General features: G+C 50.0%; 2 protein-coding genes across 2 annotated transcripts in view; both read right to left on the bottom strand.

Annotated features, from left to right (window-relative positions):
- Positions 1-14,668, bottom strand: part of LOC127574771 (heat shock protein HSP 90-beta) — a 68,338-nt gene extending 53,670 nt beyond the window's left edge. The window contains exon 1 of the mRNA XM_052024078.1: positions 14,531-14,668. The gene's annotated coding sequence lies outside the window, so the exon portion shown is untranslated. The remainder of the gene's footprint in view (positions 1-14,530) is intronic.
- Positions 1-14,668, bottom strand: part of LOC127574772 (heat shock protein HSP 90-beta-like) — a 28,898-nt gene extending 14,230 nt beyond the window's left edge. Inside the window, 4 exon segments of the mRNA XM_052024080.1 lie at positions 4,211-4,346; positions 4,348-4,578; positions 6,954-7,097; positions 14,531-14,668. Coding sequence (XP_051880040.1) covers positions 4,211-4,346; positions 4,348-4,578; positions 6,954-7,097 — 511 coding nt within the window. The 5' untranslated portion in view covers positions 14,531-14,668.
- Positions 14,669-19,526: the final 4,858 nt, after the last annotated feature.

Here is a 19,526-nt window from a genome sequence, read left to right as displayed (position 1 = left end):
GCAGTCACCATGAGCAGCACAGACCAGGAGGGACCCGATTCCAGCCAGAAGCGTTCAGGCAGACGACGATCAAACAGCATCAGCATGTGCCCCATGCCCGGCATCCCCGAGTACCCAGGGTTCCAGGATCTCAAGGTGAGTCTGGCAGTCATCACCAACCTCCAGGCAATCGGAGCTGTCCCGGGAACAAAAGGATGCCTGCTGAAATTGATGAGTTAGTTGAAAGACCACGTTCAACAGCACGCAGTGGTTAAAATGCTTTCACCATCAGCCACTACTGAAAAACCAGGCAGGAGCCATGGAGAGGGGAACAGAGGGTCATTGTGCAGTACTTTGCCTGTTAAGATAACTGCATTTCAATTCCTAATCAGCAGCCTGTCTGAATTGCTTGAATTCTGGTTGAAAGAATGGTTGTATTGAAAAATGTTTTCAAAAATAGCACTGCACTTCAAGATAGCCATGGGAAAAGCCCTCAGTTTTGGGCATTCAGATTACCTCTAGTAATTAACATAAAAGGATATCAAATACAATGATGCTAATGGAGCAGGACTAGTATGGTCAAAATCCGTAAAACATCAGCAAGGCTACAGCTGGAGTACTGTGTGCAATTCTGGTCACCACACCGTAAGAAGAATGTGACTGCACTGTGCGCTGGAAAGGGCGCAGAGGAGATTTAACAGAGAGTTGTCTTGGATGAAATGTTTTGAGAGAGGCTGGACAGGTGACAGGCTGGGTTTGTTTTCCTTAGAGTTGGGGGGGGGGGGGGGTTGTGGTGGAAGAGAAACCTTAGAAGTATACAAAATTATTAGGGGAAAAGAGGATAGATGATGGAAAGCATTCCTCCACAGTAATGAGTAAAAGCAAAGGGCATAGGACTAAGAACCACAGAAAACTACAGCACAGAAAACAGGCCATTTGGCCCTTCTAGTCTGTGCCAAAACATTATTCGGCTAGTCCCATTTACCTGCCCCCAGCCCATACCCCTCCAGATCTCTCTCGTCCATGTATCTATCCAATTTACTCTTAAAAGTTAAGAGCGAGCCCGCATTTACCACATCAGATGGCAGCCCGTTCCACACTCCCACCACTCTTTGAGTGAAGTTCCCTCTAATGTTCCCCCTAAACCTTTCCCCTTTCACCCTAAAGCCATGTCCTCTCGTACTTATCTCTCCTAATCTAGGTGGAAGGAGCCTACTCGCATTAACCTGTCTATGCCCTCATCATTTTATAAACCTCTATCATATCTCGAGAGGTTTTCCAAGAGACAAGCATCTAATTATGCACCTGAGTCACAAAAGGCAAGGTAGACAAGTACCAGTGAGTAATCTTAGTATAGACGGACATACAATGTTTGGCGTGGACATGGTGGGCTGAAGGACCCGTTTCTGCCTTGTATGACTAACCAAGCTTTGTCTCCTACCCCCCAACTTTAGGGTACAAGGAGTCTTCCACCAAAACTTCACTCCAGCCCTGCCCTCAGCATTCCTGGCTCGAAGGGAAAACAGTGCTTCCCAGAAATCAGACAGCACAGTCGCCATTCACACACTGGCCCAGTGGAGCCTTCAATTCCAAAGCATAGCGGGATTGTCTGGAGATTTCATGCTCCCCAACACCAGTGGGCAATTCCACGACAAGAGCCTGGAAGATTACTTCCATGAGCGGCTGATGGAGCTGAAGCACAGGACCCGTCCAGGCAGCCAGGCCCAGCTGCTGACACCAAGCTTTCCTGCCATCATAGGCTACAGCAGTCCTGCACCGGGACCTCAAAATCACCCAGTAAATGGCAGTGCAGATACTGGAGCAGGCAGGTTCAAATCCACCCAGAACACCGAGAGGAAATGTTGCAACTTGCTCAGTTTGACATACCAATGTTCTCCCAATCAATCAACAAGAGGACAGTACAGAAATATGTATTTACGTTTGATATTTGGGTCTTGGACTGGCACCTGAGCACTACTATTGTCACAGCTAGAGTAAAACTTGAGGCATCCATCCAGCTTCCACAGTTCAACTGGCAGCAAACTCCTCGCCTCTGCTCACACACCTTGCTTTTCTGTGCAGTCTACATTTATGAAGTGATTAGACCAGAGGGCAAAATAATTAGCCTCACGTGGTCAGGGCTACACAATCTGTACCAATTAAACTGTGGAATTCTGCTGAACATGCTCATGCAGGCTGATCTCATGATCATAACTCTGTTTATAGGTCTATAAATACTGACATCAGGATGATGCCTGCTTTTAAAGTGGATTCACTGGAAAGCAGCTTACGTTAAGCAGAGACGGAAGGCATTTACTTCAACTGCTCTAATGTTATATGCAGTGTACTTCAGTGCTTAAGAGTTGCACCCTACTATGGCCCTTTAATTAAACATGTAAATACTGAGTTTTATTTCAAGTTTTTTCTCAACACCTGCGTGTCTCGGACACTGAAGACTAATGTCCAGATAATGAACTGAAGCAAATAACAAAACCCCATCTTAGAATAGACCAGACTTAATTTATAAATTCAAGTGTATACTGGCACAGTAGGGTTAGGGGACCAGCAGTCAGAGGTTTCGATCGTTGATTCAGGGACAAAAAAACCGAAGTACTGGGGGAAGCTCAGCAGGTCAGGCAGCATCTGTGGATGCAGAGGGATGTCAACAGTTTGGGTTGAGACCCTGCACCAGGACACAGTACAGAGGGGAAGATGATCAGTAGAGCGGGGAGAGGGAAGCATGAGGCAAGGGATGGCGATACGTGGAACCAGGTGGGGAAGTAGCAGGGTGGGGTCAGAAGACAGTGGTTGATAAGAAAAAGGTAAAGATGAGATGAGCAAAGATGAGCTGCTGCAGAAAACTCAGGCCAGATGGCACCTGTGGAGGGACAACGGACAGTCAGCACTTCAGGTCGCGACTTCATCTGGACTGAAAAAGTAGGGGGAAGATGGCCAGTGGAAAGGGGTGAGGGGAAGGGGTGGGGCAAGAGCTGGCAAGCAACAGGTGGGTCCAGGCGAGTAGGGGTAAATAGGTAGAGACGTACAAGACAATAAGGAGAGAGCACATTGGTAAATTGACACATTTACCAAGGTCCAGTGAGAAACTTTGTTTTGCATGCCTTGCGTACAGATCATTTCATCACATCAGTGCATTGAGGTAGTACAAGGGAAAACAATAACAGAATGAACTGTCAGTTACAAAGAAAGTGCAGTGTAGGCAGACGATCAGATGCAAGGCCATAATGAAGTACATTGGGAGGTCAAGAGTCCATCTTGTCGTATTAGGGGACCATTCAATATCACTTGGGGTTCCCCACTCTCACCCGGGGGCACAGACCCTAGTAAATGCAAGGATATTATAACCATGCACGAGTGTCTGAAATCCTTGCCATTCACTAAGTGGTGGAAAGCATTGAAGCTGGACATCCACACCAGTGCAGCTTCCCATACTCGAGCTCAGAGGTGCTGCGTCATCTGTTAGAGCCCCCCCAATGCATGTAACAAGATGGTCGAGGGAAAAGTCCAGCCTCAGCAACAACTCAAACCAACTAATTACTCTGGTTAGTTACAATGACTGATGTGGCAGGCAAGAAATAGCCTGTTCTTTAAAAACCACAAATAGGTAGCCTGACTTTGATGCAACTGTTGACCTAAGGGCAGCACCAAACCATACTCCAATGTCAGGCTAGACAGCAAGCTAATGAGCCAAGCTGATGCAGGGAACACTGCTCCACACCATTTATTATTCCTTGCTCACTTCAATCATTCCGAATTTAGTCCACTCTTGCTTTACTGGAATTATATTATATCACGTCCACCATTAAAACCATGCACTGAATTCAGGCTATCCAACAGAAGAGTCCAAGCCCTAATAAGGTGAGCCACCCAGTCCCCTGAACCCTGCTGTGACACTGTTCAACCCCGGCCAAAATCAAGGGCACAATATAAAGCCAGTCTCAGCAATAATAACTACAGAACCAACCAATTACAAAACCCCACCTGAAGAAAATAAGACACCTTCACCTGCCCAGGTCTACGTGTGATTCCAGACCTACCAATGTGGTGCCTCAGGGATGGTCAAAAAAGATGGCCAGCCACATCCAACCTGTCAACAAAACTCTCCCTCCCACAGGAATCAGACCTGCGCAGAGGCTACAAGAACTTGTACGTCACTCCCTTGGGCATGAGGAAGCGAGAGTTACAGTTGCTAGGTTCTACACTCACTGCTTACCAGTGAAGGTTTTGACAGTGAAGGAGCCTCCAGCAGATGATTCCCAGGCATATGCCTCATCATCGTTGTTCTTGGTGAGCACTGTAACCTTCTCGGCCACCAGGTAAGCAGAGTAGAAGCCAACACCAAACTGGCCCAATCATGGAAATGTCGGCGCCAGCCTGCAGAGCTTCCATGAAGGCCTTCGTGCCAGACTTGGCAATGGTGCCCAGGTTGTTGATCAGGTCAGCCTTGGTCATGCCAATCCCGGTGTCAATGATGGTCAGCGTACGCTCCCGTGTATTGGGGATGATTTCAATCTTCAGGTCCTTGCCACTCTCCAACTTTGAAGGATCCGTCAGGCTTTCATATCGGATCTTGTCCAAGGCCTACATGTGAGATAACAAAGTCTGAATATGGTCACAAACTGTTCCAAATACCCAACAATTAGGAGTTAGAGTTGCCTCTGTCATGAAGATTTGCCAAAAGGTAGTTCCACACCTTAAAAAGGAAGCATCAACAAGTCTAGAGCCATTTGATATATGGAAACCACTTCCAGACCACACAGGGCACACTGGTCAACTGACCCGTTACCTCTTGAGAGAATTGGAACCCTTGGGGGAAGGACAGATGAATTACCAGCCAACAGCAACCACACTGAGACAGGAGGAAACAAGAACAAGCTGAAGCCATTGGAATATGCATCCTGGGCACATCAGCCCAACATACAAGAATAGCAAAGCTGGCTGACAGTGAAGTGTACAAAGGCAATGATGTAGTAGTGCAGCAGGTCTTATCCACTGAGACTAGCAAGATTAGGAAGGTCCCAAAAGAAAGCTCAATGGGAGATGGAGACACCTGTAGTAGGAGAGCACATGGCTGTCATGTGACAGTAACAACACTGACCCCCCTGGTCAGAGGACAGCATTGCTCCTCAGATCGGAAGTGACACCACTGTCAATCAAGGTGTGGCTCCACCCCACTTATCAGGTGTGGGCATAGGGATTGGCCTAGGAGAGCACCTTTGTCCCTGAACCTGACTATTGGCCTTAGCAGGCACCTTTGTCCTCGACCTCCAAACCATTGGCCTGTCTAAATCACCTGGCCAGGCTCCACCCCGCCTCCCAGCACTATAAAGAGTGTTGCAATCCCCTGGCCCTCTTTCTCGACTGCTCCAGGAGTAGTGAAACAACACTGCAGAGACCACTGGTAAGAGTGTGCACCACCATGTGGTTTGGGAGCGTCTTAGTCAGATTCCAGGGAGTGTTAGAGCCAATACTTGTCTAGATCAAGGTATTCAGGCATTGAAGTATTTATCCCTTGATAAGCTGTACCTGGTTTATTGTGTGTGTGTCTATCTCATCCTTGTTGCGATTTTCCCCCCACACGCTCGCAGTCTCCTGTGTGTGTGTGTGCACGAGTGTGCATCTGTTCCCATTCATTCTGTCCCCACGATTGCCTTTGTGATTAAACTATTTTTAAAATCCAAAGCCTGAGTCCAGAGCCCTCCATCTTTAAGATTCCAAAAGAACCTTTTCACACAACACCTTAGAGGGAAGCTGAAATTTTTTAGTTGGGTATCAGACAGGTCAAGGGAGTGCACAGAATTGATAGCTTGGTCTTGGAGAGTACAATTGACAACATCAGTCCCCACAGGGTTAGATGGGAATTGAATGTCACATGCCGAGGAACAGAGATTCAGGATACAGATTTAGCAATGTGGCCTAGTAGCGTGGCTCAGGTAGCAAGTGAGCTTTCTGCTAACAATGACATCAGCCAATCTCTGCACCCCCCCACCCACCCCCCAACCAGATGTCAGCACCAAACCAGTTGAAACAAAGGCAACTGCCAGCAATGAAGGGAGGTGGCAGCAAATAAAGGGTGGGGTGGGGGACTTCATGCTGAAGACTAGAAGGATTGGGAACCTTGGCTGATGAGATATTGAAACTATGGTCAGGAACAAGAAGGTGCATGTCAGGCACAGGCAGCTAGAAACATGCAAGGCATATGGGAGTACACTAGAGGAAATCAGGAGGGCAAAGGATATGTGATATCCTTGGCAAAACAAGGGTAATCCCAAGTTATTCTACAAGTATATCAAGAGGAAATGGCTAACTGGAAAGAATAGATCCCCTTAAGGATTACTGTGGTTGTTTGTGTGGAGCCACAGATGGGCGAGATCTTAAATGAATAGTACTTCTGTATTTACTATGGGAGAAGATCACAAAAGCTAAGGAATTGAGGGAAGAGAGCAATTATGTCTTGAAACAGATCAATATTACGAAAGTATCGGGTCTTAAAGTATGAGGTGGACAAATACCTGTGGCCTAACCAACTGCTCTCTAGGATCTTGTAGGAATTAACAGAAGAAATTGCTGGGACCCTGGCAGAGATTTTTCTATCTTCATTAGCCACAGTTGAGGTTCTGGAAGACTGGAGGGTGGCTAATGTGGTGTCTATATTTAAGAAGGGCTGCAAGGACGAGCCAAGTGACTACAGGCTGGTGAGCCCAACATCAGTGGTGGGAAAGTTACTGGAGGGGATTCTGAGGGACAGGATCTATCTGCATTTAGAAAGGGACTCAGCATGGCTTTTTGTGTGGGAAATAGTGTCTCACAAATTTGAGTGAATTTGTGAAGAGGTGACCAAAAGGACACTAACATTATGGCCCTAAAGCTGGGACAATCCTGAGTAAAATGAGAAATACCGCCTGCACTATGAAAGCAGCATTACCACTACAGTAACAGATACGTGGAGAACTTACATCAGAAGCATTGGAGATGAGCTCCCGGAGGAAGATTTCTTTGTTGGAATAGAAGGTGTTGATGATCAAGGACATAAGCTGAGCAATCTCAGCCTGAAAGGCAAAGGTTTCCACCTCATCGTCAGTGCGAATCTCTTCAGGCATCTGAAAAACAGAAATCCCTTCTCTTCAGCACAGAACACAACAGCCCATCTAACACTTTCTGGTGCTCCAGTTCACTTACCAGACCTACTGCTATTCCTACACTGTACAAAATTATGTTACATTTGTATACTCTCTGGCCAACAGAAAGCAAGCAACAATAGCGCAAAGACCCATGTGCTCCAACGGCTCAGCTCTCCCACCAATTTGGAAAATGGCATTTTCCTTCTAATTCTCCAATAATGAATAAATGCGAAATTGAAACGCCGTGTATTGGTATGGATACATAAATAAACCCTGCAACCATAGGTGGGGCAATTTTTAGAAGTGATAATCAGAGAATTAGTCACTTAAACAAGTACAAACTGATTAAGGAAAGCCAGCATAGATTTGTCAAAGGCCAGCTTGGAGCTTTGTGATGAGGCAACAGAGGACCCAGATAGAAAATGCAGAATGGTTTATGTAAATCTACAAACGGCTCTTGATGAGGTGCCACATTGCCTTTGTCATCAAGACTGAATGCCCTGCAATAGAGGCTGCAGCAGCAACAATTGAAGTGACAGAGGAAAGGCAGTCAAGTCATACAGTACAGAAACGGCCCCCTTCAAGCCTACCACGTCCACACTAATCCATTTGCCTGGATTAGGTCCTTATCATAGTCATAGAACTGAAACAGGCCCCTTGGCCCAACTCATCCATACCAAAGTATTCTTCTATGCCTTGCCTATTTAAGTGTCTAAGTATTCCTTAAACACAGTCACTGTATCTGACTCCACCACCTTCCCTGGCAGTGAGTTCTAGATATCAATAACTCAGTGTAAAACAAAAAAAATCTCCCCTTAAACCCTCTTAAAAGCTCCTCCCTCTCACTCTGAACCATCTTATTTTTGATACAGTAGTAAACAGCTGCTTTTCATTCAGAACACAGAATGGAGTGGAGGTTGTAGTAGGCAGGACCACCAGTTTCATTAATAAACATTAGTGGCTCCCAAACACAAGAATACAGGGCACAATTTCCCAATTTGCAGACAATGAAACGCTACATACAGTGAACCGTGAGAACAATAAAAGGCCAAGATGATGCAGACGAGCTGTTGGAATAGATGGGTGGATGGTAGAGGAAATAGAATACCTTTGACAAATGTAATGCTGAGAATTACATTTCATTAAAGAATATAGCATTGACAAGGGAGCAAAACTCTAAAGGGCTACAGCAAGAAGAGTCTGGGAGCATATGTGCAAAAGCTGTTGAAATCAGGAGGTGGTTGAGAAAGCAGTTAAAAAGCATCTGTGACACTGGGTGTTAGAGAGCCACAGTAGAAGAGCAAAGACATCTTGTCAAACTCCACATTAAAAGTGTTTGGTCATAAGTGTAACATTGTGGGCACCATGGTTTACTTCAGACACAAACACTTTACAAAGATTCCTACTACAAATATTCTAGGCACAAGAAACATGTGAGACTGGAATAGATGCCTTTGAAACAGAACAGGGTGGACCTGAGTGTCATTTAAAATCAATGGGACAGCACAGATTGAAAGAAACTGTTCCAATTGGTAATGGGGTCAACCATTGGGGGTCAAAGTGAGGGTACCAGGTAACAGTGAATGGTTAAAATCCAGAACAGACTGCGAAGAGTGGTGTAGGCAAATCTCAAGGGAACTAGGTAAGTACCGGAAAGGAAACAAATTGCTGTGGGGAGAGGGATAGGGCTGGTTGGATTCCTCTAGCACATACATGATGCACCAAATGGCTCCTGCTCTGTAATCCGATGCAGCTCAAAAAAATTAAAAGCCCAAGGCAAATGATGAACAGGATCCCAAGACTGAAGGGCAGTGACATGAAGGGTACTAGTTGATGGGTGCTTTGAGACCTGGAAGTCTTGTTTCCATTGCAGGTTCCACAGGGGCTCTGCTTCTTTAATGTAGAATATTGACTTAGACCCAAACAGAGGGGACAAAATAAAGGAGCTTACAGATGACAGAAAGATTGACCAGGGTGGTAGAGGAAATAGAATAGGAGGAAAGCACATGACTACTGGAAAATTTAGACATGGGAACCAAGGATGGGAAGTGAACATCTTGTTCAGGAATCTTGGGGTCCAAGTCCACAGCTGCCCAAAAGTGGCCACAAGTCGAAAGAATGGCAAGGAAGGTGTACAGCATGTTTGCCTTCATTAGTCGAGGTAGAGGTAGAGTTCCGGAGTCAGGAGGCATGTTGCAACTTTATAATCTGGCTAGGCCACATCTGGATTATTTCATTCAGTTCTGGTCACCCCAAGATAGGAAGGATGTGGAGGCTTTGGAGAGGGTGCAGAAGAGGTTTAGCAGGTTGCTGCCTATATTAAAGGGCATGTGCTGTAAGGAGAGGTTGGACAAACTTGGGTTGTTTTCTCTGGAGCGGCAGAGACTGAGGGGAAACCTGAGAGAAGTTTATAAAATTATGAGAAGCATTTTCTCCTCGAAGGTCAAAATGTCTAATACTAGTGGGCATGCATTGAAGGTAAGATGGGGAAAGTTCAAAGGAAATGTGTGGGGCAAGTTGTTTGTGGATTTTTTTTGTTACACACAGGTGGGTGCCTGTGATGTGCTACCATGGGTGGTGGTGGAGGCAGACACAACAGAGGCATTTATGAGGATCTTAGGTGGATACATGAATATGCAGAGAATGGAGGAATAGGTGCAGGCAGAAGGGATTCATTTAATTAGTTCAGCACATCATGAGCCAAAGGGCCTGTCTGTTCCTGTGCTGTATGATTTCATGTTCAATTAACAACCAGGATGGGCAAAGAAGGAGGCAGAGCAGCCTTGGTAGTGTATTGAAAGCAATGGAGTAGTGAGGTCTGAGATGTGGAATCGATGGGTGGAGCTAAGAAACAACAAAGGAAAGAAATTGCTGTGGGAGCTGTACGCAGGTACAAGGAATGGTGGGGCTGTAGGGAATGGCATTAAACAGGAAACTGGATGTATCAATATCAAGGTTGCAACTGTAAATACAGCAACGTCAGTCTAAATAGACAGGATTTTGTCAAATGTGATAGAATTAACAATCTTGTTGTGCAAGGTCTCTTGGGGAAGAGCAACAACATGACAGCATTCTTCATCAAGATGATGAGCGAGGGAGGACTCATATCCTGAATCTAAATGAAGGGAACTAGAGGCGAGGTGAGGCAGATTGGTAATCATAGATTTGGGGATGTTAAAGGGCTGACAGAGGATAGGGAATAGCCAACATTAGAGTGCATAGATGAACTGCAATAATTGTTCATTCCTGCCTAGCATAATAAATCAGGAAAGGTGATTCAACTAAGGGGAAAAGACTGTGTGTAAGCTTGCAGAGAACAGAAAATGGCTGCAAAAGCTTCTATAGATATACGAAGAGGAAAAGATTAGTTGCAGTCAGAATCAGGGGAAACTTAGAATAAAAAAAACAAATAGCTGACTTATTCATGGGCAGAGAGAAAACTGAATTATTGACCAGTTAGTGTGAAGTCAACATTAGGGAAAATTCCAGAGTCCGTTATAAAAGATGCAATAGCAGAGTACTTGAGAGAAGATTGCACAAAGTCAACGAAAATTTATGAAAGGGAAATCGTGCTTGACAAATTACTGAGGTTTTTGAGGATGTAACTAGCAGAACAGATGAGGGAGAACCAGCGGATGTGGTCTGTCTGGACTTTAAGAAAGCTTTTGATAAGATCCCACAAAGAATTACGCAATATTAAAGTGCAAAGGGCTGGAGATAAGGTTCTGACAGACAGAACTGGTTGGGAAGAAGCTTCCTCGGGTCAGGGAGTAATTATTGCAGTACTGAGGAATAAGCACTGGAAGACCAGATAACAGTATTATCATCACTGCCTTAATGACGTGAAATTTGTTGTTTTGTGGCAGCAGTATAGTGCAAAAACATAAAATTACTATAAATTACAGAAATAAATAAATACAACAGAAGGAATAACGAGGTGGTGTTCATGGACCATTCAGAAATCCAACAGCAGAGGGGAGGAAGCCATTTCTGAATAGCCAGGAGGGTGAACTATGAAGAGGATGCAGAAAAGCTCCCATGTACCTTGAAGAGGTTGAAGGAGGGACCAATACCTGACAGTACAATATATAACATGTACAATAATATAACATGAGTCAATGTAAGATGATCCACTTTGATAACATCAGGAAGGCAGATCGTTATCCAAATAGTGAAAGATTGGGAAGGGGGGAGGTTCAGAGAGACCTGGGTGTCCTTGTGCACCAGCCGTTGAAGGTAAGTATACAGGTGCAGCAGGTGGTTAAAAAGGGAAGTGCTGTGCTGGCCTTCATAGTGAGAGGATTTGTGTCCAGGAGCAGGGAAATCTTGCTGCAATTGTACAGGGCCTTGGTCAGACCACACCTTTGAATATTGTGGGCAGTTGTGGTCTCCTTATCTGAGGAAGAATGTTCTTGCTGAGGGGGAGTTCAGTGAGGGTTCACCAAACCGACTCCTGGGATGGTGGGATTGACGTATGGAGAGAGGTTGGGGCAATTAGGGTAATATACACTGGGGTTTAGATTAGATGCAGGAAGGGTGTTCCTGACGTCTGGGGAGTCCAGGACCAGGGATCACAGCACAAGGAAAAGAGATAAGCCACGTAGGACTGCGATAAGGAGAAATTTCTGCTCCCAGAGTAGTAAACCTGTGGAATTCTCTAACCTCAAAAAGCAGTTGTCAACAAATCATTAAATATATTCAGGGAATTAGATATAGTTCTTACAGCTAAAAGGATCAAGGGATATCAGCAGAAAGCAGGAATAGGGCATGGAATTTGGATGGCCAGTCATGTCACATTTAATGGTGAAGCAGACTCAGAGCTTACTCTTGTTTGTCTTGTCAGTTGGGCAGAAAAGTGGCAGATAAAATTTAATCCAGAGAAGGGCAAGGTAACGCATTTTACGGCTGCACAAAGCAGGGAATGCCCAATAAATGGGTGGCTATCGAGTGGTGTTAAGTAACAGAGGGACTTAGCTTTGTATGTCCAGAGACCCCAAGAGGATGGAGAACAGGTCAATGAGGTAGTTCAAAGCACACAAAATGCTCCTTTACTGGTTGAGCCGAATGGTTGTGCTGGAACTGCATACAAACATCATTTAGCCCACAGCTGAAGTACTAGACAGTTCTGGTCACCCTACAAGAAATGTAATTGCCATAGAGTGGGTACAGAGGGTTACAAAGATGTCACCAGGACCAGAAAATTATGGCCACCAGGAAAGGTGGGAGGCTAGGTTTCATTGCACCAGAAGATGCTGAGGAAATTTAATGAGATACACACAATTATGAGGGGCCTTCCTATACATTTCCCTAGAAGACACCAAGAATCAAAGAGCACAGATTAAAGTAAATATTTTCCACGCAGAGGGGGGGTGCGTGGGTGGGGAACGATGCCTGAAATGGTCGAGGTGGAACCCCCAGCATCCAGCAGTAGATGACATGAGCAGTGGAAGGCACATTTTCAATCAGGAAAGGAACAACTTGGAAATGATTTATTATTGTCACTTGTACCGAGGTACAGTGCAAAACTTGTCTTGAATACCATTCATATAGATCCAATTCATTACACAGTGCATTGAAAGTACAAGATAAAACAATACAGAATGCAGAGTAAAGTGTCACAGTTACAAAGAAAGTGCAGTACAGATAGACAATAAGGTGCAAGGGCCATAACAAGGTAGATTGTGAGGTCAAAAGTCCATCTTATCATACTAGGGGACCATTCAATAGTCTTATAACAGCAAGACAGAAGCTGTCCTTGAGCCTGGTGGTTCATGCTTTCAGCCCAAATAATCTCCTTCAACAGTGCATGTTTCCCTGCTATTCTGACCTCCAACTGCTACACAAACAACCTGCAAACACCAGAGAAATCAACAGCCAGAAGGGGTTGGGGGTGGAACTCCCCATTTGTGAACTGATTGAAAGAATGGAAGAAGGAGCTCTAGAGGTTGGGGAAGGGGTGGACGTGTCTGGGGAAATCCCCAGCCTAAGCGATTGGTGTAGGAGATGGATTGGAGGCAAGTGGAAGAGTCTTCAGTCTCCTCTTGAACAGAACTCTTGATCTCTCAATTTACCTTGTCATAGCCCTTACACCTTATTGTCTGCCTGCACTGCACTCTCTCTGTAACTGCAACACTTTATTCTGCATTCCGTTATTGTGTTTCTGTATATACTACCTCTACATAGTCAGGTTTGGAACAATCTGTCTGGGTGGCATGCAAAACAAAGCTTTTCAGAAATGGGATCTGCTGCAAGGGGTGGGGGTGGAGATGAGTGGAGTGTCCTGGGGTTTGGGGGTGGAGGTGTACAGGATGCCCGTGGGTTGGGGAGGGGGGGCGGGTGGGGGCAAGAGATCCTCAGACACGGGATCTGCTGCAAAGGGTGGAGATGGAGATGAGTGAAGTGTCCTGGGGGGTGGGTGGGATGAGGTGTATGGGATACCCCGGGGTTTTTAGGAGGGGGGGGGTGGAAATGTATGGGATGTCCCTGGGTTTTGGGGGGGGGGGGGGGGGGGGGGGGGGTGGGGGGGGAGAGAAGAGATCCTCAGACACAGGAGATCTGCAAGGAAGGAGTGTCCCGGGGGGTGGGTGGGATGAGGTGTATGGGATACCCCGGGGTTTTTAGGAGGGGGGGGTGGAAATGTATGGGATGTCCCTGGGTTTTGGGGGGGGGGGGGGGGGGGGGGGGGGGGGAGAGAAGAGATCCTCAGACACAGGAGATCTGCAAGGAAGGAGTGTCCCGGGGGGTGGGTGGGATGAGGTGTATGGGATACCCCGGGGTTTTTTGGGGGGGGGGGGGTGCAGGGGACAGAGATGGATGGGGGGGAACCCCACCCCCAGCACCAGGCGCCGTCCTTCAGCCGCAGGATGACCTCATCGCAGGCGGAAGTCACGTGCGCCACCTACCCGGGAGAAGATGGCGGCGCCATGGAGCACGTGGTCCCCGGGTCGGAGACAAAAGCCCCGGGGGTGGGGGGAACCCGGCCCCCCCCCCCGCCGCCGACCCCTCCCGGGGGTGAACCCGGGCCCCCCCCCCCGCCGCCGACCCCTCCCGGGGTGAACCCGGGGCCCCCCCCCCGCCGCCGCCGACCCCTCCCGGGGGTGAACCCGGGCCCCCCCCCCCGCCGCCGCCGACCCCTCCCGGGGGTGAACCCGGGCCCTCCGGGGGAGGGGTGAAACCCCCCCCCCCGACCACTCCCGGGGGAAGATATACACACGGCCGGCCCGGCGATCGCCCGTATCCAGGACCCCCCCGCGACCTCCACCCCAGTACCCGCGGGCCGGCCTGACTCCCTCCCGGGCTCAGATCGCGACGGGCGGCCCAGACGCCGACCTGACTCCGGGGCCAAGACCCCGCAGGGAGGCCCCGAGAGCCGCCGCGGCCCGGCAGACGGCTGCGGGCGGCTGGTTCCGTACCTTGGACCGGGTGTGCTGTCCGCTGCTGCTGCGGGAGACGGGCCGGGCTGCTGTTTGCCGCCGGTTACGGGAAGGAGGGAGTGAGGGGCCGAGCCGGGTCCTCGCCGCTGCGCTGCTGCCGCCGAAAGGAGCCGCGCTTCCGCCGGCGCCGCTATCTCACCGCCGCGTCACCGCCCGCGGGGGTATCCGTCCGCGGGCACCGGCCGGCCCACCGCGGTTCCAGCCCTGCCACCGGACCCCCACCACCCCAGTCCCGGGCCGCCGCAACCTTTCACCCTCCTCAACCCTCTGCCCGCCGCCTCCCTCACTCCGTGCCCCCTCCCCGCCGACACACCGGGGGGACTATTTCTCAGGGAGGTGCGGGGGCCGAGAGGGTGAAGCGGTTTGTTCCAGCACATTCGACGGGCGGGTTCCGGCGCGGTGACGTCAGGGGGAGGGGCCCGGGGGCGGACGGCCGTTGCCATGGGGACGCGGGCCCCGGGGCCTCGTACCTCGGCCTGCGGTCGGAGCCCGTCCCCCGATCCTTCCCCTCTGGCGCCCGTTAACCACGGTCGTTCCAGGGCTGGTTGTCCGCCGGAGCGAATTGTCCCGTCCGCCGCGCCGTGGGGAGCGGGGTAGGTGAGGCGCAGGTATGGACCCCCCTTCCCCCCTCCCTCCGTCTCTCCCCCTTCCCCCTCCCCCCTCCCCTCCCCCTCCCCTCCCCCCTCCGTCTCCCTCCCTCCTCCCCCTCTCCCCTCTCCTCTCTCCCTTCTCCCCCTCCCCTCCTTCTCCCCCTCCCCTCCTTCTCCCTCTCCCCTCCCTCCCTCCCTCCCCCCCTTCCCCCCCTCCCCCCTTCCCCCCTTCCCCCTCCCTCCCCCCCTCCCCCTTCCCCCTCCCTCCCCCCCTCCCCCTTCCCCTTCCCCCCCCCTCCCCCTTCCCCTTCCCCCCTCCCTCCCCCCCTCCCTCCCCCCCTCCCTCCCCCCCTCACCCTTCCCCCCTCCCTTCCCCCCTCCCCCCTTCCCCCCTCCCCCCTTCCCCCCTCCCCCCTTCCCCCCTCCCCTTCCCCCTCCCCCTTCCCCCCTCCGTCTCCCTCCCTCCCCTTCCCCCCTCCGTCTCCCTCCCTCCGTCTCTCCCCTTCCCCCCTTCCCTCCCTCCGTCTCTCCCCCCTCCCCCTCCCCCTCCCCTCTCTCCCCTCCTTCTCCCCATCCCCCTCTCCTCCCCCACCTTCCTTCCCCCCCCCCCACCTTCCTTCCCCCCCCCCCACCTTCCTTCCCCCCCCCCCACCTTCCTTCCCCCCTCCCCCACCTTCCTTCCCCCCCTCCCCCACCTTCCTTCCCCGCCTCCCCCTCCCCCCCCTCCCCCCTCTTCTTTCCCCTCCCTAGCATTGTCCTGGCCACTAACAAAGACAGTGGGTTTCACCGGCAGTAATTGGAGCAGCACCATTCACCTCAGTCGGCTGCCATCATCTTCTTGCACCCACACCATTCCATCTCCAAGCCCAGTCAGGAGTGTGACGGGACACTCCCCGCTTGACTGGATGGGTGCAGTGCCAATAAATCTCAAACTTCACACCATCCAGGACAGATTAGCCCACTCAATAGGCATCCCATCCACCTCCTTAAATACTCTCCCCCTCCACCACGGCCATGCAGTGGCTGCAGTGTGCACCATCTGCAGAATGCTGCTCTGACATCATATCTCAAACCTGCCACCTCTACCAACAAGGGCAGCACCACCACCTACAGCTTCCCCTCCAGGTCACACACCGCCCTGACCTAGAGATGTGTCGCTGGTCTTTTATCATCACTGCTGTAAATCCTGGAGCTCCCTCCCCAAGGGTAGAGCGGTGCTGTTAGTAGCACTGCCGTCTCTGAGCTCCAATGATCCGAATTCAATCCTGAACTCTGGTGCTATCTGTCCGGACTAGATTGGAGTTTGCATGTTCTGCCTGTTACCACATGAGTGCTCCAGTTTCCTCCCAAAGACCTGTGGGTCAGTAGGTTAATTGGCCAAGGTAAGTTAGTCCTAGTGTATAGGTGAGGGGTAGAATCTGGGGACAGTTGCTCGGGATGTGGGGAGAATAAAATGGGATTTGTGTTGATGGTCAGCACCATTCGGTGGGCCGAAGCACCTGTGGGTCCATGCTGCATAACTTTGTCTCCAGAAGAGCACAGTAGGAACACCTTCACCAGGACTGCAGCGGTTCAAGAAGGCAGCTCTCCCCCAGTTTCTCGGGGGTATTTGGGGAGGGACGATAAGCGCTGGCCCTGCCAGTGACCCCCCAGATCCCAAAAATGAAGTGATTGAAGGACACTTTAGTGTGGATTTCTTTACCCGTTGACACATTGTGCCAGCTTAACTGGCAGGTGTGCTGACACTCTGTTCTGCTTCACCGTTAGCTGCAGGCATTGGCTTTTACCAAAACTGTTTTCTCTTTCTCCCTTCAGCTCAAGGGCGGCACACGAGAAGGCTGATGGCTCGGTGTGGATACTGACCTCCAAAGGTGGTAGGGCGAGTTAAGAAGTCTATGGATACGGTTTATGGGATCCATTGCTTGACAAACAAGAATAGAGCACAAAAACCAGGAAGTTGGTTAGAGTGATACAGCACAGAAACAGGGCCTTCGGCCCAACGTCCATGCTGACCAAATTGCCTCACTGAGTTAGTCCCATTTACCTGCATTTGGCCCATATCCCTCTAAGCCCTTCCTATCCATGTACTTGTCCAAATGTTATTTAAACATTGTAATTGTACCAGCCTCTGCCACTGCCTCTGGCAGCTCGTTCCATATACCCACTGCCCCCAGTGTGAAAAAAGTTGCCCCTCAGGTCCCTTTTAATTCTTTCCCCTCTCACCGTAAACCTATGCCCTCTAGCTTTGGACTCTCCTACCCTGGGGGAAAGGTCTGTGGCCGTCCACCTTATCTATGCCCCTTGTGATTTTATAAACTTTGGTAAGGTCGCCCCTCAGCTTGCTACACTCTCGGGAAAACAGTCCCAGCCTCTCCTTACAACCCAAGCTCTCCAGTCCGGATAACATCCTCATAAATTTTTTTTTGCACCCTCTCCAGTTTAATGACATCCTTTGTAGAAAGTTGGAATAAACCTTACATCTGAGACCCTTCATCAGGGCTGGGAAGGGGAGAAGGTGTACATTGTTCTGCTGGAAAAAGTAAGTGGTATCAGCAGGAGCCTTCTGAAGGGAGTTGGATAATTGCCTGAAGGGAAAGTATACAGGAGACATGGGGAGGAGCAAAGGAATGGGATAAGAGAGAGCTCTGTCCAAGAGACAACACTGGAGTGATGGGCCAAAAGGCCTCCTCTGCTCTGTGTGTGTGTGTGAGATTCTACAATAGGAATGGAAGGTTGTACTCATTGGGAAGGTCTGAACAGCCTGGAGCTGCTCTCTCAAGGAATGAGAAGGTTGATGGTGAACTGATTAATGATGGGACACAGAAGACAGGAATTCCTAGCACCGTGGAAACTCTGAGATGCTTTGTGTGCCAGGGATATCCCGCCAGCTGCCTGAACTTGCGGCGTCAGGTGGCCCAGATCTTTCTAAACTCCAGGAGGTGGTGACTCTGTACGGAAGTCTGACAATGTCAGAGGAGGCAGAGCCGGAACGTCCTCCCCACCCCCAGAAACCAGTTTCAGCCAGTGAGGTTGAGCAGATTTGGGAGGTGAGTCCAGAGCAACTGCACGCGCGGGGGGAGTGCTGAGGTGGAAGGAGCCTGTGACTGCGTTCTTTGTGGGAACAGACAACGGGTGAATGACTGGGGGAAGTGAAGTTAACGTCAGTGTGAACGTTCTACAGGCAAAGGTTGATTGGTTTAATTCTCCAAAGTAGACGAAGGGTCATTCTTCAAAGGGTGTCTGATAAATGTGTGACACAATGGGATTGTTGCCAAGAATGGACAAAGGGATTTAAGGCGCAGAGGCAGGGTGTCTAAAATGTCGGCCAAGGGTCGGGGAGTACAGCAAGATCTGTACTAGCTTCGGGCAAAGCTCAAATGGCCAGGGTGACCCCAAGCAACAACCATCTCCAGCAGGAGTCTCGTCACCTTGACAATGTTTGATAGGGTTAGGTTCTCCTCTGACAGAGAGGGAGGCCACCGAGTCCATCGAATGCAGCATTCCTACCAGTCCCATTCCAGTTATTTCCCTGTAACCTATTCTCTCTCACAAGCCCGATGCTCCTACACCACGCTAATTTACAGCAGCCAATTAACTAACAGCCAGCATTGATTTGGGATGTGGGAGGAAACTGGAGCACAGTCACAGGGAGAAGGTGCAAACTCCTCACAGTGGCGGAGGTCGGGATTGAACCCGGGGTCTCTCGAGCTGTGAGGCAGTGGCTCTACCTGCTGCACCACTTTGTTGCACTGATATCGACATCCTGGGGGTCACCATTGTCTGTTGACCCCTACTTGCACACCCTAACCCAAGGCCTGATGTGTTTTGCAGACCCTGTGGCATTACTTGGAAAGCGATGCGTGGTTCCTGGGTGTTCTGGGGCACGTTTATCCTGAACAAACCAGCGGCAGTGTTGCCTGCAGAGGAAGAGCAGTTTGGGTGTGCTGGAGGCAGAAGTGTCAGGCTGCACGTGGGTTGAGCTGAAAGCCACTCGGAGCAATGGGGTCAGCTGGTCAGGTTGTCGAGTGACCCCGCTGGGGTACACCACAGGCTCGCCAAGATTCGTCTCGGAACGACGTGGAGCAGCGGGGTGCCCTGTCTCTGAGAACAGGCAGCAGGCGGAGTGGGGATCATGGGCAGGTGCCCAGATTGCCCATTGGAGATTTGTGCTGGGGTCAGGAATGGAACCAGATATCCACACTGCCCCATGACACGAGTGTGGGAAGCAGTGTAAACAATGCAGACATTGGATTACTGAGTATAGTGGGTGTTAATACAGCACATGACTGGGCAAAACTGTGCCAAAGGGAATTCCAAGCAAACTTTTCTCACTGGGTGGAAATGTCAAATACTAGAGGGCACAGGTTTAAGGTGAGGGGGGAAAG

This window comes from Pristis pectinata, chromosome 10, assembly GCF_009764475.1.
Source record: "Pristis pectinata isolate sPriPec2 chromosome 10, sPriPec2.1.pri, whole genome shotgun sequence".
Lineage (NCBI taxonomy): Eukaryota > Metazoa > Chordata > Chondrichthyes > Rhinopristiformes > Pristidae > Pristis > Pristis pectinata.
Note: the sequence above shows the minus strand (reverse complement) of the source record. Positions and strands in the feature narration are given on the sequence as shown.